The sequence below is a fragment of the Vulpes vulpes genome, chromosome 3 (genome assembly GCF_048418805.1).
Source record: "Vulpes vulpes isolate BD-2025 chromosome 3, VulVul3, whole genome shotgun sequence".
In the NCBI taxonomy this organism is placed as follows: domain Eukaryota; kingdom Metazoa; phylum Chordata; class Mammalia; order Carnivora; family Canidae; genus Vulpes; species Vulpes vulpes.
This window is the reverse complement of record NC_132782.1, coordinates 99,671,606-99,691,442: the sequence shown is the minus strand read 5'-3', so window position 1 is coordinate 99,691,442 and position 19,837 is coordinate 99,671,606. Positions and strand designations below refer to the sequence as shown.

General features: G+C 40.7%; 1 protein-coding gene and 1 pseudogene across 3 annotated transcripts in view; both read left to right on the top strand.

Moving 5' to 3' along the window:
* Positions 1-19,837, top strand: part of LOC112923383 (transport and Golgi organization protein 1 homolog) — a 79,806-nt gene that overhangs the window by 47,614 nt on the left and 12,355 nt on the right. For all 3 annotated transcript variants that reach the window (XR_012000613.1, XM_072753710.1, XM_026003220.2), the window contains exons 4-7: positions 5,202-5,333; positions 16,842-16,863; positions 18,360-18,448; positions 18,681-18,758. Coding sequence is in view for 2 of the 3 variants with exons in the window: in XM_072753710.1 (XP_072609811.1) it covers positions 5,202-5,333; positions 16,842-16,863; positions 18,360-18,448; positions 18,681-18,758 (321 nt within the window). In the remaining variant the exon portion in view is untranslated. The remainder of the gene's footprint in view (positions 1-5,201; positions 5,334-16,841; positions 16,864-18,359; positions 18,449-18,680; positions 18,759-19,837) is intronic.
* On the top strand, positions 14,596-15,699 carry LOC112923380 (glyceraldehyde-3-phosphate dehydrogenase-like; annotated as a pseudogene).

Genomic DNA, 19,837 nt, shown 5'->3' with positions numbered 1-19,837 from the left:
CCAACATAATGCTAAAAGTAAATGTTTCCAGCAATGATGGTTGTGCACCCTTATGAATATAATCCTCCTATTACACACCTAACATGGTATATTTCACTGTGGGCACATGTCTCTTTTTTTCTTTTCTAAGAAATTTTTAATTGAAGTATAACATATCTACATAAAAGAGCTCAATGAACTATCCCAGGGTGTGCAAATATCTCAGGTAAAAAATCCAACTCAGGGGATCCCTGGGTGGCGCAGCGGTTTGGCGCCTGCCTTTGGCCCAGGGCGCGATCCTGGAGACCCGGGATCGAATCCCACGTCAGGCTCCCCGTGCATGGAGCCTGCTTCTCCCTCTCCCTATGTCTCTGCCTCTCTCTCTCTCTCTCTCTCTCTCTCTCTCTCTCTCTCTCTGTGACTATCATAAATTTAAAAAAAACCCAACTCAGAATGAATCTGTGATCATGGCAAGTTGTGCAGCTCCTCCTAGAGTCAGATTTTTATCTGTGACAGAGAAGGGAGAATGGATGTTGGGTGACAATTATCATATTGGCTATAAATAACCTGGAAGGTATGGACCAAGCCCACCTGTCTAATGACTCCTGGCATCCTAGCCCTTGACCCTCTGCAGTGTATGCATGACCTTCTGAGTGTTCCTTTTGTGTGACATCGATGCCCCCCTCACCTGGTGTTGTCCCATTCATCCTTCGGACATCAGGGCAAGTAGGGATTTTTTAGGGAAGATATCCTTAATCCCCTCAAATAGGCAATTTCCTTCTACAATATATCTTCACAATCTTAGCCAGGTCCCTCCCTTCATAGCACTTATTTCAGTTTGTGGCTATATTTTTGCTGTATTGTTATTAGACTAAATATTTTTGCTCCGTTATTTCTAACCCCCATGAGGCTGGGCTGTGTGTTCTGGATCACTAACTATGATGTACTTTACTTAGAAGAGTCTGGGCTTTCCTTCGGTATTTATGGAGTGAGTGAGTGATTCAGAAATCTGGATATAGGGAAGCAGAGGCCATTTTTCACAGGCCTTTCAGCTGTTCTTAGCACACTTGGAAACTAGATATTGCAATTTCTAGTTCAGAGTATCTCCAATTTGACATTTAAAAAATATTTCAAAATATGAGAAATGTGATCTTGTTTAAACCTATAACACATTAGAATGAGTTGTAGTAATTAACTAGAAAACTTATAAGGTGAGGCACTCGTACAATAGGACATGGAGGAGGTGGTCTTCAACTTCGATCAGAAAAGAATCCTATGAACATCTCATTGACTTTCCATGTGCCAGAAAACAACCTGTTAGAATGAAACAGGTTCAATGGTGAGGTTGAAACCAAGGGTAGTGTGTGACATTGGACAACTTACTTCACCTTTCAAGTCTGTGTTCCATTAGAGAAACTAGGGAGGTAACTGTACTTTGTTGTGGAGCACCAGGTAGGAAGGGGCTTTTTTTTTTTTTTTTTTTTTTTTTTGGAAGGGGCTTTTTAAAAATTGGTTCACCTGTGGTATCCATGTTGATCTACTGGGGGCAACGGCAGCTGATTGGTGGAGAGATTATAAAGTTCTGGGTTGCTATGGCAACGTTCACTCAGGAGAAGGCTTGGAGGAAGAGGGATCCTCCTCCACTTCAACTGCTCCTGAGAGTCCATTTAACCTGCTCCTTGTGTCCTGCTGACCTAGTGAATTACTGACCTGCTGAACTACTATCCTTTCTGAACCCTCCTTCCTCCCCTCCAGGACTTAATCTAACCCTGGCACTGTCCCTGCTACCTTCTTCTCCTGACAAACAGCTTCCCCAGTCTTACCCTTTGTTCGCATCCTCCCCCATCCCTAATTACCACCTTGTCCCCTTTCCCACTCCTCCACACTCATCCCACCCCAACCTGCTCCTGCCTATCTCCACCTCCTCCCTGGTGTCCCAGTGCCCCCTGAAAGCACTAGGACATGGAGGTGCAGAGTCTGCTTTTCTGGTTCTTCTTATTCCTGTGTCCTGGTTGCCCAAACACAAATGTGAGTAAACATGGCACATCAGTGGTGTCTTCCTTTTTTTTTAAAGATTCTTTTTATGAGAGAGAGAGAGAGAGAGAGAGAGAGAGAGAGAGAGAGAGAGAGGAGAAAGGGCACAGGTGCTGGTGGAAGGGCAGAGGGGGAAGGAGATAGAGAATCCCAAACACAATGTGCAGGAAACACAAAGAGGGCCTCAGTCTCAGAACCATGGGATCATGACTTGATCCAAACCAAGACTTAGTTGCCTGAGCTGCCCAGGTGCCCAGAAGCTGCTGGTGGTGTCTTCTATCCTATTGGGTTCTTTTGCATTGTGGTTAAATAGCTTTTTCAGTCTCCTTGATGGGAACTTCAGAAAAACTTCAGTTCTTTCTGAAGATCATGAACCACAGGGCAGGTTTCTTGGTCAGCCTGAAGGGGTTATGGCCACAGCTGTCCATATCAAGTTCTGGGTCCTGTCTGTGCCGCTTGGTCCAAAAAGAGCAGTGTTGGCTGGATGGAAACCTGTAAATACTAGGTTCATTGTATCAAGAAGGAAGGATTTGTGAAGATATAGAAGCCATTGACCATTATGTCTTATATAGGGGGCTTGTATGATATGTAGATTATATCTCATTAAAATTGACTTTAAAGATGTCAGGAACTCAGGGCACCTGGGGGGCTCAGTTGGTTAAGCAGCTGCCTTCTGCTCAGGTCATGATCGGGGCGTCCTGGGATCTAGCCCCACATTAGGCTCCCTACTATGGGGGAGGGGAGTCTGCTTTACCCTCTCCTTCTGTCCCTCCTCCACACTCATGCCTTCTCTGTCGCTCACTTTCTCTCAAGTACATGAATTAAATAAAAAAATACACAAATAAGTCAGGAACTAATTATAGGAGCTATGGGTATTAGACTTGCTCCTGGAAGCCTGGTCAAGATCCTCCTTTAAGCCTTGTAAGTTTTGGGTCCATCTTATATGTAGTTTGTGTTCCTATCAGCATATTGTTCATATTTGTGAACTTTGGCAGCCTGGGGAACCATGGTATCTTAAGCATCGGCGTAGGTACTAGAGTTAAAAAGTGAAATGTCCTTTGTGCTCTGTGCTTCCTGGGTGTTTGGTTGACTTCTCATAACTCTGCATTCAACCCTTTCCTTCTGTTCTTGGAAGCTGACCCCAGGGAGTCTGTATCCTGCCAAGTCAATGAGAGCCCTGAGAAGCCCAGCAGACACTAATTGGCCACATTCTGCTGGGACATTTGCCATAGGAAAATCACTAGGAGTGACATGATCAGGAAGTGAATAAGTTATTGTCCTTTCTTTGGCCAAGTAAGTGCAGAGTGTTGACTTATCCGAGTAAAAAGGGCCCGAATGTCCTTAGGAGTGTCCAAATATGAAGAAATACCTGGTTCCCAGTGTGAATATATCACTCTATCATTAAAAAGCAAAGCATTAAAAAGCAAAACTTGTATCCTCAGGGGAGAGAGAAAGAGCCAGATAGGGAACATCTATAGCAATAAGTAGACTTATTTAGATTGGCATCCACGAGATTCTTAGAGAGGGATCTGGAAAGTTCCAGTAGTCAGGAACAACCCTTGTATTGAGGCAGAATCATCCCACATGAATACATCCAGTCAAAACAGACTCTATTCTGTTTCTTTTGAGTCTTCAAAGGAGGAAATTCCTTGGTAGGCATTTTTGGAATTATTCCCGTCTCCCTGGGCTGCATCTCATAGATCAGTTCAGTTCTCCCTTCCCCCTCATCTCTGAGCTCTTGCATAAACTAACTCATCTTGTGTTTCCCACCTCCACTTGTTCATGGCCATGGTCTCTGAGAGCCTAGTGTTATTGGCCCCATTGGAGGTAATCTAATTAAGAGTCAGTTACTGATATCAGCATCCAGACAGCTGCCAGATGTACAAGAGTGCCTATGACTGGGGGTGTTTTCTATTCATGACCAGTGCCCTCTGTTTTGTGTATTAGATCCCCATGATCAACCATTGTGCTGACAGCTCCTGCTGTCTTTCAGACCATGGCTATTCTGATACAGTGTGTTTCCCACCAGCATATGTTCTCATGACCTCAGTTTTGAGGGCTAAAATGAAAATGTTATAGATTTCAGAGGCTCCTTTCTAGAGAGGTGTGTTTGCACAAAATTCAAGCTTGGTGTGAATTAGGATGAATTGCATTGTAAGTGTCTTTTCTCCTCAAATACTTCTAACTCTAGTTTTTGTCAAATGAGATGTGTTCTTTCTTTGGTGACCATATCCAGGAAGTTTGTATTCTTTTAGAAATTAAATTTCATAGTTGCTATTGATTGATTTAAGTACCATACCAAGAAATAGGAACATGAATAACTTCATTGGCTATTTGGAGGTAGATGTTCAAGTAACGTAAAATCTCACAGGTATCATCAAAATATAGAAGATCGCCTGATGATGCAAATTACCATGTACTTCAGAAATCTGACCTTTTGGGTTGTGGTTCAGAAGCAAAGTGAGCATTGAAAGGAAATATCAATGTTTTCAGAAACTACACAATAATTATAATTTTTGTTGTAGTAGTAATCCCAAATTATTATAATAGCCTTCTGTCTCTCTCACTTATGTCCTTATCTATCAACATCTGTCTATATAACATTGTTATTTGTATCTCTAGTACATTTCTTCTTGCTTTCATTCTTCCATAAATTTTGGGTATAGTTTTGGAAATGTTCCAAAGAAGTTTACCTATGCACTTCAGGAAGGTACAGTAGAAGTCACTGACTTCTTATCTACTTTAAGTTTGCATTTACTTATTTTGTCTATTTGAAATTAGCTTATAAATTCTTAAGTTCTGTTCACTATAGAAAAAAATTTGCAATGCATTTGTAGGCAAGATACAATCTCTTAAGATTTGCCTATTAGATGTTTCCCACAGCTTCAGTGTGATATAATTTATGTATGATAACAGAATCTTTTTAAAGACTACACTAGTTGATATTTGACATAGGTAAGCAGCAATGAAACCCATCACCACAGTAAGAAAGCAAACACACTCATCACTCCCAACAATTTTCCCCTGCTCCTTTGTAATCAATTTGTGCTCCTTCTCCTCCATGAGGAGGCATTAGAGAGGTATGCTTACCTCCTGGAGGCTGGCTGAGGGGTTATAAAGCTTATTCTTTCTGACAGATAAGTTGTAAATGTCTTTAAGATTCCTCATTATCTCAAATGTTATTTCAGTTTGTCCATATTTTGCCTGGCCATTTCCCTCTTGGCTCTGATGGTGTTGAGATTCTGTGGACCCTTACCGTTATAACTGCATCCTTGGGAATTTGTGCATTTCTACTTTACCTCTGGAGAGCCATCCTTGCTGTAAGTATACTAAAGTGCTTTCTATCCGTTTATTCATAAGTAAGCAGAAAAATGTTATAGTCACTGAACCTTTTATATGCATTCATTACTACAAATTTCCTTCTAATGTGCTCATTTTTCATTATTATTTAGATTGAAATATTTAAAAAGTTCTATTGAAGTGCCTTCTGTGATCCATATGTTCTTTTTTTTTTTTTTAAGTTTAAGTATAGGGATGCCTGGGTGGCTCAGTCAGTTAAGCATCAGCCTTTGGCTCAGGTCATATTCCTAAGGTCCTAGGATGGAGCTCTGAATTGGGCTTCTCCATCTCCCTCTGCCTGCCACTCCCCCTGCTTGTACGCACACTCCCCCCCCCTCAAATAAATAAATAAAATCTTAATCAAAGTAAAGTTCAAGTATAACTGACAGTGTAATGTTAGTTTCAGGTGGACGTGGTATGGTGATTCGGCAGTTCTGTACATTACTCTGTGCTCATCACATTAGGTGTACTCTAAATCCCCTTCATTTCTTTCACCCATCCTTTTACCCACCTCCCCTCTAACCCATGAATTCTTCAGAAGTATACTACTTAATCTTAATTTTTTGTGTCGTTTTGCACCTGTCCTTCTGTTCTTAATGTCCTGTTGGAGTCATTTGTGATCTGAGAACATACTTCCTGTGATTTCTATTTCTTTGGTTGTTCAGATGTATCTTAGGGCCCCACATATGGCCTGTCTTAGTGAATGTTCCATGTGAGCTTGAAAAGAATGTATATTCTTCTGTTGTTGGATGAAGTATTCTACTGATATTAATGGATCCAGTTGATTGATGATGCTGTTCAGTTCACCTGTGTCCTTATGGAATTTCTGTATCTGTTGATCTGTCAGTGACTGATGGAGGATTTTGAATTCCCCAGCTGTCATAATAGGTTCATCTATTTCCATCAGCAATTCTTTCAGTTTCTGCTTCATGTATTTTGACACTGTTATTAATGCATGCACATTAGAAATTATTATGCCTTTTTGGAGAATTGACTCTTTTACCATTGAAGTGATGCCCATCATTATCCTTGCCAGTTTTCCTTACTTTGTAGTGTGTTTTGAGGGATCATTTCACTGGCCAGTTTGATGTTTCTAGTTTGATGTTTCTTTTAACACTTTATACATTTTATCCTTCTTGATGCATGGTTTATGAAAAGAAGTGTGATATAGTTCATACACTTGTTCCCCTTGGGTAAGGTGTGACTTCTCCCCTCTCTCTCTTCATCCACCTACCCCAACCCCTGCTCTAGATTTCCAAAACTGTTTTCTTGTCTTTAATGATGTTTAATGATATAGCTGAATGTTATATATTAGGCATATCTGGGTTTTTTTGTTAGTTGTTTGTGTATTTGTTTTGCTATTTATTGTGCTTTTGTTTGTGTATTTGTTTTGCTATTTATTGTGCTTTTGTTTTCTTGTCTTTAATGATATTTAATGATATAGCTGAATGTTATATATTAGGCATATCTGGTTTTTTTGTTAGTTGTTTGTGTATTTGTTTTACTATTTATTGTGCTTTTGATTTTTGGTACTTCCTGGATCTGTGATTTGTTGACTACATTAATTTTGTAAAATCCTTAGCCATTATTGCTTCAAATATTTCTCTTTTCCATTCTACTGGTATTCCTTTATGTGTGTTTTACCCACTTAGGACATTAGTGTGAGGTTTTCTACTTATCTGGGGCTAGGCTGAGTTTACTCCCAGGTGAGAGGAAGGAGAGAGCACTGGAGTTGAGTATTTCCCCTCACCTATCTTGCTAGTCTTTGGGAAACGTCCTATTAGGCTCTAATGACAGTTTCACTTGAGGGCAGAGCTCTCTAAGAACATAAAACTTTTGAGTTTATTTCTAAGTGAATTTCCTCCTTTCCCTGCCAATGTAGAAATCTTCCCTTCAAAAACAACATGATCGTATTTGGTGTGCCCTTCCACCTTTTCACTTCCCCCGCCTGTGGGACTAGGTGACAAGGGCCAGGGAAGCTCAGAGGTTCCTAGCAACATGTGAAGTTAAAAGAATAACCATGGCTTTCTGTTTGCCCTCCACAGATGCACTTCCCCCTAACAACATTATTACGATTGACTTGTTGATAGCATGCTGATATCCCACCAACATTTGAGGGCTGGCATCAGCTACTTATCATCCTGTAAAACGTGTGTGTGTGTGTTTTAAAGATTATATATATTTATTCATGAGAGACACAGAGACAGGCAGAGACATTGGCATAGGGAGGAGCAAACTCCCCTTGGGGAGCCTGACCTGAAACTTGATCCCAGGACACTCAGATCATGACCTGAGAGCCAAAGGCAGATGCTCTCCCACTGAGCCACCCAGGTGCCCCCTGGTGGTAAAACTTGAATGGGCAAATACGTTAATGGTGTGAAAACATGGTCTTGAGTATATTTTATTGAGCTATGATTTATTAGATTAGATTAGGGTGATTAGATTTATTAGATTTACTAGGTTGACTCAAGTATGGAGAGCATGGGTTACCCTATTTGAAGCAATAGCTGTCTTTTCTGTTGTTGCTTATGTTTTATCTCTAGCCATGTGCCACTCTTTTTCTCATCCAAAGGGTTTTATTTCTTTTTGATCACCCTCCATTTGTAGCAGTCTAGAAAAATTTATAGCACCTGACTTGCTATAACTGTGTATGAATTTAGCAGAGACAATTTTGTAAGTATTCAGAAAAGCTTTCTAGAGAAGGAAAAGGCATATCTTTGTCAAAGGTTTTGTGCTCCTTCCTTCCTTCCTTCCTTCCTTCCTTCCTTCCTTCCTTCCTTCCTTCCCTCCCTCCCTCCCTCCCTTCTTCCCTCCCTCCCTCCTTCCATTTTATTTCCTTCAGGATATTTATTTATTTATTTATTTAATTGAAGTTTGATTTGCCAATATAGCATAACATCAGGTGCTCATCCCATCAAGTGCCTCCCTCAGTTCCCAGCACCAAGTCACCCCATCACCCTCCTGCTTCCCCTTCGATTACCCCTTGTTCGTTTCACAGAGTAAGGGGTCTCTCATGTTTTGTCTTCCTCTCTAATTTTTCTCTAATTTTTTCCCTTCATTTTCCCTCCTTTCCCTTATAATCACTTTCACTATTTCTTATTTTCCATGTATGAGTGAAACCCTGTGATGATTGTCTTTCTCCGATTGACTAACTTCACTCAGCATAATATCCTCCAGTTCCATCCACCTCGAAGCAAATATATGTATGTATATATACATACATATCTCACATCTTCTTTATCCATTCATCTGTTGAAGGACATCATGGCTCCTTCCACAGTTTGGCTATTGTGGACATTGCTGCTATGAACATTGGGGTGCAGGTGTCCCAGCATTTCACTGCATCAGTATCTTTGGGGTAAATACCCAGTAGTGCAGTTGTTGGGTCGTAGAGTAGCTCTATTTTTAACTTCTTGAGAAACATCCATACTGTTTTCCAGAGTGACTGTACCAGTTCACATTCCCATCAGCAGTGCAAGAGGGTTCCTTTCCAAGAAGGAGGGTTCTCCTTCTCCATATCCTCTCCAACATTTCTTGTTTTCTGTCTTGTTAATTTTCGCCATTCTCACTGGTGTGTGGTAGTATCTCATTGTGGTTTTAATTTGTATTTCCATGATGACAAGTGATGCAGAACATTTCTTTTTTCATGTGCTTGTTGGCCATGTGTATGTCTTCTTTGGTGAAATTTCTGTTCATGTCTTTTGCCCATTTCAAGATTGCATTTTTTGTTTCTTAGGTGTTGAGTAAGATAAGTGCTTTATAGATCTTGGATACTAGCTTTATCTGATATGTCATTTGCAAATATCTTCTCCCATTCTGTAGGTAATTTTTATTTTTGTTGACTGTTTCTTTTGCTGTGCAGAAATTTTTTTATCCTCATTAAGTCCCAATAGTTCACTTTTGCTTTTGTTTCCCTTGCCTTCATAGATGTATCTTCCAAAAAGTTGCTGTGGCCAAGTCCCAAAGTTGAACAAAAAGTTGCTGTGCCTGCGTTCTCCTCTAGGATTTGGTGGATTCTTGTCTTACATTTAGATCTTTCAACCATTTTGAGTTTATCTTTGTGTATGGTGTAAGAGAATGGTCTAGTTTCATTCTTCTGCACGTGGTTGTTCAATTTTCCCAGCACTATTTATTGAAGGGACTGTCCTTTTTCCAGTGGATGGTCTTTCCTGATGTGTTGAATATTAGTTGACCATAGAGGTGAGGGTCCACTTCAGGGTTCGCTATTCTCTTCTATTGGTCTATGTGTCTGTTTTTGTGCCAGCACCACACTGATGATGATCACAGCTTTGTAATACAGCTTGAAATCTGGCATTGTGATTCTCTAGGCTCTGGTTTTCTTTTTTAATATTCCCCTGGGTATTTGGGGTCTTTTCTGATTCCACACAAATCTTAAGATGATTTGTTCCAACTCTCTGAAGAAAGTCCTTGGTGTTTTGATCGGGATTGCATTGAATGTGTAAATTGCCCTGGGTAGCATGGACATTTTCACCACATTAATTCTTCCAGTCCATGAGAATGGAATGTTTTTCCATCTCTTTGTGTCTTCCTCAATTTCTTTCAGAAGTGTTCCGTAGTTTTTAGGGTATAGATCCTTTACCTTTTTGGTTAGGTTTATTCCTAGGTATCTTATGCTTTTGGGTGCAATTGTAAATGGGATTGACTCCTTATTTTCTCTTTCCCAAGTCTCATTGCTAGTGTATAGAAATGGCAATGATTTCTGGGCATTGATTTTGTATCCTGCCACATTGCTAATCATATAAGATCTAGCAATCCTGGGGTAGAATCTTTTTTTTTAATTTTTTAAAATTGGAGTTCAATTTGCCAACATATAGCATAACATCCAGTGCTCATCCCACCAAGTGCCCCCCTCAGTGCCTGTCACACAGTCACCCCCACCCCCCGCCCACCTCCCTTTCCACCACCCCTTGTTCGTGTCCCAGGTTTAGGAGTCTCTCATGTTCTGTCTCCCTCTCTGATATTTCCCACTCATTATTTCTCTCCTTTCCCCTTTATTCCCTTTCACTACTTTTATATTCCCCAAATGGATGAGACCATATAATGTTTGTCCTTTGCTGATTGACTAACTTCACTCAGCATAATACCTTCCAGTTCCACCCATGTCGAAGCAAATGGTGGGCATTTGTCATTTCTAATGGCTGAGTAATATTCCATTGTATACATATACCACATCTTCTTTATCCGTTCATCTTTTAATAGACACCGAGGCTCCTTCCACAGTTTGGCTATTGTGGACATTGCTGCTATAAATATCGGGTGCAGGTGTCCCGGCATTTCACTGCATCTGTATCTTTGGGGTAAATCCCCAACGGTGCAATTGCTGGGTCGTAGGGCAGATCCATTACTAACTCTTTGACAAACCTCCACAGAGTTTTCCAAAGTGGCTGCACCAGTTCACATTCTCTTTCGTGTTTTTTATATACAGTATCATGTTATTTGTGAAGAGGAAGAGTTTGACTTCTTCTTTGCCAATATGAGCACCTTTTCTTTCTTTTTCTTGTCTGATTGCCTATTCTAGGACTTCTAGTACTATGTTGAACAGCAGTGGTGACAGTGGACATCCCTGTCGTGTTCCAGATATTAGGGGAAAGGCTCCCAGTGTTTCCTCATTGAGAATGATATTTGCTGTAGGCTTTTCATAAATGGCTTTTAAGATATTGAGGAATGTTTCCTATATCCCTACACTTAGAAGAGTTTTAGTCAGGAACGGATGACGTATTTTGTCAAATGCTTTTTCTGTATATATTGAGAGGATCATAACTTTCTTGTCTTTTTCTCTTGGTATGATCTATCACCTTGATTTTTTTATGAGTGTTGAACCACTCTTGCATCCTGGGGATAAATCCCACTTTGTCATGGTAAATAATCTTATGTACTGTTGGATCCTATTGGCTAGGATCTTGTTGAGAATTTTGGCATCCATGTTCATCAGAGATATCGGTCCTTTTTGGTGCGATCTTTGGTTTTGGAATCAAGGTCATGCTGTCCTCATAGAACAAGTTTGGGGTATTCCATCTCTTTCTATCCTTCGAAGCATCTTTAGTAGAATAGGTATTATTTCTTCTTTAAACATTTCTTAGAATTCCCCTGGGAAGCCATCTGGCCCTGGACATTTGTGTCTTGGGAGATTTTTGATGACTGCTTCAATTTCCTCCCTGTCAGGTTTTCGCTTCCTTCCTATTCCAGTTTTGGTAATTTGTGGTTTTCCAGAAATACATCCACTTCTAGATTGCCTAATTTCTTGGCATATGGCTGCTCATAATATGTTTTAAAATAGTTTGTATTTCCTTGGTATTGGTTGTGATCTCTCCTCTTTGATTCATGATTTTATTAATTTGAATCTTTTTTTCTTTCTAATAAGGTTGGTGAGGGGTTTATATATCTTATTAATTCTTTCAAAGAACCAAATCCTGGTTTTGTTGAGTTGTTCTACAGTTCTTCTGGTCTCTATGTCATTGAGTTCTTGCTCCAATCTTTATTATCTCTCTTCTTCTGTTTGGTGTAGGTTTTATTTGCTGTTCTTTCTCCAGTTCCTTTATGTGTGAGGTTAGCTTGTGTATTTAAGTTTTTTCCCAATTTTTGAGGGAGGCTTGTATTGCGATGTGTTTCCCTCTTAGGACCGCTTTTGCTGTATCCCAAAGATTTTGAACAGTTGTATTTTCATTTTCATTAGTTTCCATGAGTCTTTTTAATTATTCTCTAATTTTATGGTTGACCCATTCATCCTAGTAGGATGCTGTTTAACCTCCATGTGTTTGAGTTTCTTCCAAATTTCTTCTTGTGATTGAGTTCTAGTTTCAAAAAATTATGGTCTGAAAATATGCAGGGGGTAATCCCAATCTTTTGGTATTGATTGAGACCTGATTTGTGACCAATATGTGGTTTATTCTGGAGAAAATTCCATGTGCATTTGAGAAGAATATGCATTCAGATGGAAAGTTCTGTATATATCTGTGAAATCCATTTGGTCCAGTGTATGATTTAAGGCCCTTGTTTCTATGATGATGTTGTGCTTAGAAGATATGTCATTTGCTGAAGGAGCCATGTTGAAATCTCCTCCTATTAGTGTATTATTATCTAAGTACGTCTTTACCTTGGTTATTAATTGATTGTTACACTTGGCAGCTCCCACATTAGGGCATAAATATTCATTATTGTTAAGTCCTCTTGTTGGATAGACCCTCTAAGTATGTTATAGTGTCCCTCTTCATCTCTTACTGCAGTCTTTGGGATAAAATTTAATTTATCTGATATGAGGATTGCTACCCCTGCTTTCTTTTGAGGACCATTTGAATGGTAAATGGTTCTCCACCCCTTAATTTTCAGGCTGGAGGTGTCCTTAGGTCTAAAATGAGTCTCTTGTAGACAGCAAATAGATGGATCTTGCTTTTTTATCCAGTACAATACCCTGCATCTTTTGACGGGATAATTTAGCCCATTAATATTCAGAGTAACTATGGAAAGATACGAATTTAGTGTCATCATATTACCTATTCAGTCCCTGTTTTGTGGATTATTTCTTTGGGCTTCCTCTTTTACAGCATCCCCCTTAATATTCCTTGCAGTGCCTGTTTGGTGGTCACATATTCTTTCAGTTTCTGCCTATCCTGGAAGCTCTTTATCTTTTCTTCTATTCTGAATGACAGTCTTGCTGGATGAAGTATTCTTGGCTGCACATTTTTCTCATTTAGTACCCTATGTATATCATGCCAGCCCTTTCTGGCCTGCCAGGTCTCTGTGGGGAGGTCTGTTGTTAATCTGATATTTCTCACCATATAAGTTAAGAATCTGTTTTGCGCTGCAAGAATTTTCTCTTTATCTTTGAAATTTGCAAGTTTCACTATTAAGTGTTGAGGTGTTGAATTGTTTTTATTTATTTTTTTGTGGGTGGGTCCTCTCTCTTGTATCTGAATGCCTGTTTCCTTTCTCCAGATTTGGGAAGTTCTCACCTATGATTTGTTCAGATACACTTTGTGGTCCTCTGTCTCTCTCTCAGCCTCTTCTGGGATCCCAATCAGAAATATATTCTTCCTTCTGAAGCTATCATTTATTTCCCTAAGCCTTTCTTCATGGGCTCTTAATTGTTTTCCTTTTTACCTCAGCGTCCTTCCTTACCATCAACTTGTCTTCTATGTCACTCACTCTCTCTTCCACCTCCTTAAACCTAGCAGTTAGAACTTCCAGTTTGGATTGCATTTCATTTAATCTGTTTTTAATTTTGGCCTGATTAGATCCCCGTTCTGCAGTAATGAAATCTCTAGAGTCCTCTATGCTTTGTTGACAGAGCAACTGGTAGCTTTATAACTGTACTTCCGAATTGAATTCCTGACATCGCATTCAAATCCAAATTCTGTAACTCTGTTACTGAGAGTACTGTTTCTGGTTCTTTCTTTTGTGGTGAATTCTTCCTTCTAGTCATTTTGTCCAGTGCATTGTGGCTGTATGAGTGGGGTGAGTCAAAAATATCAACCACAACATAAATAAAATACACCCTAGATGATTCTGAAGAGGACAGAGACCAGAAAATAAAAGAAAAAGAAGTACAGAACAAAATAAATCAAAAGGACCACTGAAGTGAAAAACAAATTTTAATACAAAGTAGAAAAAGCCAAAAATTAAAAACACATGAAGAAGAAAAGAAAAAGAAGAAAAAAAGAGGAAAAGGGAAAAAAAGGTGTGGTGGGGAGATGGTAGTTGTGAGGAAGTGGTAGTGGAGAGAGAATGTAGTCTACCTGAGGGGTCCTTTTAGGTGATTCTCTTGGTTCCAAGGGTATTTTGTTCTGTATGTTAGAAGATGCTCAATCCCAAATTTATATAAACCAGCAATACTTCTAGACAGCCCCAACATTGACCACCAAAATATAATCAAGAAAAATAGGGGGGCAGAATGGGAAGGGAGAGAGAATATAATCTCACCAAATGAACTAACACAGTATTCCACTTGGTTCTGGGTGTATGTTCATCCTGTTTTAGAAGGTACTAGCTTCCACTCTTGTAAAACAAAGCAAGGCAGAAAAACCAAAAAACAAAAATCTGTATCTCGTATATCTACCAAAATTAAATTGAATACGTTGAAGGGAATCCAGAAATGAAAAATATATCTAAGACATTTTATTGTAGAAATATGAAAGTCAAAAAGGAAAAAACTTAAAAATGAAGAGCTGGGCTGTATGCTCCTCCCCATTCGACAGACAGCTGCATCTTCTGGTACAGTGCCAGCCACATCCCTGAGACACGATGGTGAAGGTTAGAGTGAACGGATTTGGCCGTATTGGGCACCTGGTCACCAGGGCTGCTTTTAACTCTGGCAAAGTGGATATTGTCGCCGTCAATGACCCCTTCATTGACTTCAACTACATGGTGTACATGTTCCAGTATGGTTCTACCCACGGCAAATTGCATGGCATGGTCAAGGCTGAAAACGGGAAACTTGTTATCAATGGGAAGTCCATTTCCTTCTTCCAGGAGTGAGATCCTGCCAACATCAAATGGGGTGATGCTGGTGCTGAGTATGTTGTGGAGTCCACTGGGGTCTTCACCACCATGGAGAAGGCTGGGACTCACTTGAAGGGTGAGGCCAAGAGAGTCATCATCTCTGCTCCTTCTGCTGATACCCCCATGTTTGTGATGGGCGTGAACCACGAGAAGTATGACAACTCCCTCAAGATTGTCAGCAATCCCTCCTGCACCACCAACTGCTTGGCTCCTCTGGACAAAGTCATTCATGACCACTTCGGCATCGTGGAGGGCCTCTTGACCAATGTCCATGCCATCACTGCCACCCATCAGACCATGGACAGCCCCTCTGGGAAGCTGTGGTATGACAGCCGAGGGGATACCCAGAACATCATCCCTGCTTCCACTGGTGCCACCAAGGCTGTGGGCAAGGTCATCCCTGAGCTGAATGGAAAGCTCACTGGCATGGCTTTCCATGTCCCCATCCCCAACATGTCAGTTGTGGATCTGACATGCCACCTGGAGAAAGCTGCCAAATATGATGACATCAAGAAGGTGGTGAAGGAGGCATTGGAGGGCCCCCTCAAGGGCATCCTGGGCTACACTGAGGACCAGGTTGTCTCTTGCGACTTCAACAGTGACACCCACTCTTCCACCTTCGATGCCAGGGCTGGCATTGCCCTCAATGACCACTTTGTCAAGCTCATTTCCTTGTATGACAGTGAATTTGGCTACAGCAACTGGGTGGTGAACCTCATGGTCCACATGGCCTCCAAGGAGTAAGAGCCTCCTGAACCACCAGCCCCAGCAAGAACAAGAGGAAGAGAGAGGCCCTCAGCTGCTGGAGAGTCCCTGCCACAAATTAATCCCCCAACACACTGAGAATCTCCTGACCTCCAATTTACATCCCAGACCCTGAGGAAGGGGAGGGGCTTGGGGGACCCTACCTTGTCATGTACCATCAATAAAGTATACTGTACCCAGCCAAAAAATGAAGAGCTGGTAAAAAACTGTAGTTAACGCGGGAAAGGAGAAAAATATTGGAAATTTTTAGTCTGATATAAACTGGAGTTGTAATGGAAAAACAGAAACAAGAAAAAGAGAAAAAAAAGGACCCTCTAGCTTTATATACTATTTTCTTTCAGTCCTGTAGCTTTCCAGTGCCACTTCCTCAGTAAACTTGATCTTCCTTTGTTCTTCCAGCAGTTCCTCTGGGGGAGGGGTCTGCTGTGCTGATTCTCAGGTGTCTGTGCCTGGGCAAAGATGCCCCACCCCTTGCCAGGTGCTGGGCTCAGTATGAGCTGTTTGTCTTGTAAGGCCTTTGTTCCTTAGAGGCCCCCGCCTCTCCTGGGCACACGGTGAAACAAAGAGGAATAAGAATGGCAGTAGCCAGATTTCCAGCTCTGGAGTCAAGCTCCCTGCAAGTAACTAAACTAACCGCAATCTCCCAGTCCGCCCTGGGCTAGATGCTCCCGGGGGCAGGTGCAGGTGCACTGATCTGCACAGCTTGCAGGTGGGCCTGGTGGCCAGAGAGTCCTCGCTTTCCTGTGCCCTCCCTGCTTCCCCCTGTCCCAGAGGAAATGCAGGATTGGCGGCTTTGTTCACTTGGGCGCCCAGGGATCCGGGGCCCTGGGCTGCTGGACCCGCACTCCCGGAGACCGACTCTCCTGAAGGAGACAGTGGACAGCCACCTCTGTACAGAGCTGGCTCGCCTAACCAACTGGCTGGAGGGCTGTGGTGCTCCAGCCCTTTACCGAGATTGGACTGTGGTTTGCAGTGAACTTTGCCCGCCCCCTCCCCCTAGGCGCCCCTCCTCTTATAGTGACTCTGGGACTCTTGCTGGAGGGGGCGTCACTGCCCCTCCAGCGGTTCTGCCTGATTTCTCTGCTAAGCCCTTTTCTGTCAGGGAAACTCCAGCAGGGATTTTTAAAGTTCTCGCTTCTCCAGGGCTGGGCTTTCCTCCTAATAATATGTTTTGACATCAAACTTAATTTTGTTTCTTCCTCTCTTAGGTAGAGCCTCAAGAATATCAAGGTAAGATTTTAGGCTTTAGTTTTCTTTGTAATATTTTCTCAGTACTGCTGTTTGACGTGGGTATAATTCAACTAGGGTTAAATATGGTGACTTCTGATGTGTAATTGACTTGTTAACTCTTGAAAATCTTCCTGTTCCCCATTTGGAATCTAAGTGACAATGTGGAGGGAGTTGCCATCTCTTAAGAGGTGAGGAGGAGGAACATTTTATGGGAGTAGGGAGAAGAGAAAGAGTGTAATTTTTCATAGAGATGTTTAGGAGGCAAGTGATAATAGAATCCTGACTTGGCTCTTGGTGAAATGTGAAGGTTAGAAAACACTTTTGGAGTCTATCAAAAAGGCTAAACTTCGACAAGAAGCCGATAGTGCCAGGCAGTGTATGTCACAAGAGAGGTTTAAACCATGGTTTGAGTCTGCAGTGGAGGGAGCCTTTCCTTCCTGGGGAACAAATGAGTGGAAATGAGCATGTGCAAATGGGGGTAACGTATTATTTCAGGGCCTCATGGATTGTAGTGATTCCATGATGCTGTCTGTTGAGAGCCATGGTGCTGCCTGGCACTCAGCAAAGCCTTGAGTGCTGGTGTTTCTCACTTTGAGTACCGCAGTACTGGTGGTACTCAGATTCCACCAGATCTCAGGGCATGAGAGCTCTCACACTGAGGCAGTAGAAGAGAAGTTTGTACTTTGTGGTTGGCTAAGAGAATTAAATGCCTGTTACAGGAGTCTGTGTAGTTCTAGAGCTTACATATGTTATCCACCTGTGATAGGATACCTCATGAGTGTTGTTTTCCTGTAAGGGTGGAGGGTAACATTCTCATGTTGGGATGAAAAAAGCTTGGCTTCTAGGGACTGTGAGTTATCCATGCCCTCCAGGGAATGTGTGTAATGTGGTGACTGTCCCCAAGCATGTTTGATTCCAAAGACCTTGTCCTCCAGAGCCCCAGCCTAGGGTTCATAAAAGTCTGTGAACAGCAGGAAGTCACTGAAGGCCTTTGAGTAGTCAGTCAATTGACATTTTGAGCTTTCCTTGTGTGGAATTCCAAGTAGCACCTGGAAGTGGATGTGACACAAACCAGGAGTCAAGGATGGTTTTGTTCTTTTTAGGTTGTTTGCAAGGAATTATTTATGTACCTTAATCATTGGAGGAGAGAAATGTAAGTTGATAGGATGCTTGATTTTTCTCTTACATCTCTGGTAATGACATAAGCATTTAAAGTGATTAAATTTTCCAAGAATGGTGTTTACAGATGGGAGAAAAATTAGATGTTTTATTGCAGTTCTTTATTTTTGAAAATATTTTAAGTAGGGATCTCACTGAAATAAGGTCATCTAGGTTTCAAATGCTGCAAAAACTTGCTTTCTTCAGCCACAATGGGAATGCTGGAAAGTTAGTTACACCGAAGTGTCAGAGACTGGGTCTCAGCTGCTAATACACTGGAATTATTCGATGTCACTGGTTTTGCTAATAATCTTAGAAATTGTTTCCTCTCCTTCTAGTTAATTTACAGCAAATAACTGAGAAAATAAATTGGTTTGAGAAAGAAAGCAGAGAACTTGCTGAAGAAATATCCATTTGGGAGCAGAAGGTATAGATATTCTTTCAAATATTTTTTGTGATTTCATTTCAGTTACTTCCACCTCTGGTAGTTCATTCTACTGACGTATTCCATGTGATCCAGAAACAGTATCAATTCAAGATAATCATCACAGATGTAGAGCACTTCCTCTTTTTTTGTGAAAGGAGTCACACATTAGAAGATAGGTTGTCTAGCTCTATGCTATTTTTAAATTCTGATTCCTTTTTTATATGTTTTATAGATCAGGGAAGCAAAGAAACATCTATCAGAAACTAAGACAGAAAATATGTTTCTCTCTGATGAAACTCCTAAATTGAAGGTAATAAACCCTTCTTTGCTTGAATTGTGTTCTAATGACATAAGTAAAAGTACTGAATTATTATTATTATTATTATTATTATTATTATTATTAAAATATTTATTTATTTATTTGAGAGAGAGGTGGTCAAAGAGAGAGAGAGAGGGAGAGAATCCCAAGCAGTCTCCGTGCTGAGTGTGTAGCCTGATGCAGGGCTCAATTCCTTGACTCTGATATCAGGACTTGAACTAAAACCAAGAGTCAGACATCAACCAACCATAACACCCAGGTGCCCCAAGTAATGAATAATTATGACTCATTTAATATATGTTTTGTTGAAGGAGAACATCAAAACATTTGAACTGGTTAATGAAAATTTAAATTACACCCTTCAATGTACACCTGCTAACATGCAGTCTGAGAGAGGAATGTCAAGAATCAGGACGTGGTACAAGTTGATTATTGAAAGGAAACAAGTATTTTGACACTCTGGACAAGATGGACTTCCCAGATATATTTAGAGCATTTCACCCTAAAGCAACAGAATGCACATTCTTCTACAGTGAACATGGAACATTGTCCAGAATAGATCACTTACTAGGTCATAAATAAAGTCTCAGTTGGTACCAAAAGATTGGAATCATTCCCTGTATATTCTCAGACCACAATTCTTTAAAACTTGAACTTCATCACAGGAGAAGATTTGGAAGGAACAAAAATACATGGAGATTAAAGAACATCCTACTAAAGAATGAATGGGTCAACCATGAAATTAAAGAAGAATTTTAAAAATTCATGGAAGCAAATGAAAATGAAAAAAAAAAAGATTCAGAACCTTTAGGATGCAGCAAAGGCAGTCCTAGGAGAGTAATATATAGCAATATAAACCTTTCTCAAGAAACAAAAAAAGTCTGAAATTCACAACCTAACCTTACATCTGAAGGTGCTGGAGAAAATAGCAAATAAAACCTAAATCGAGCAGGAAAAGAGATATAATAAAGATTAGAGCAGGAATCAATGAAATGGGAACCAAAAAAGAGTAGAACAGATCAGTGAAACTAGGAGTTGGTTCTATGAAATAATTAATAAGATCAATAAGC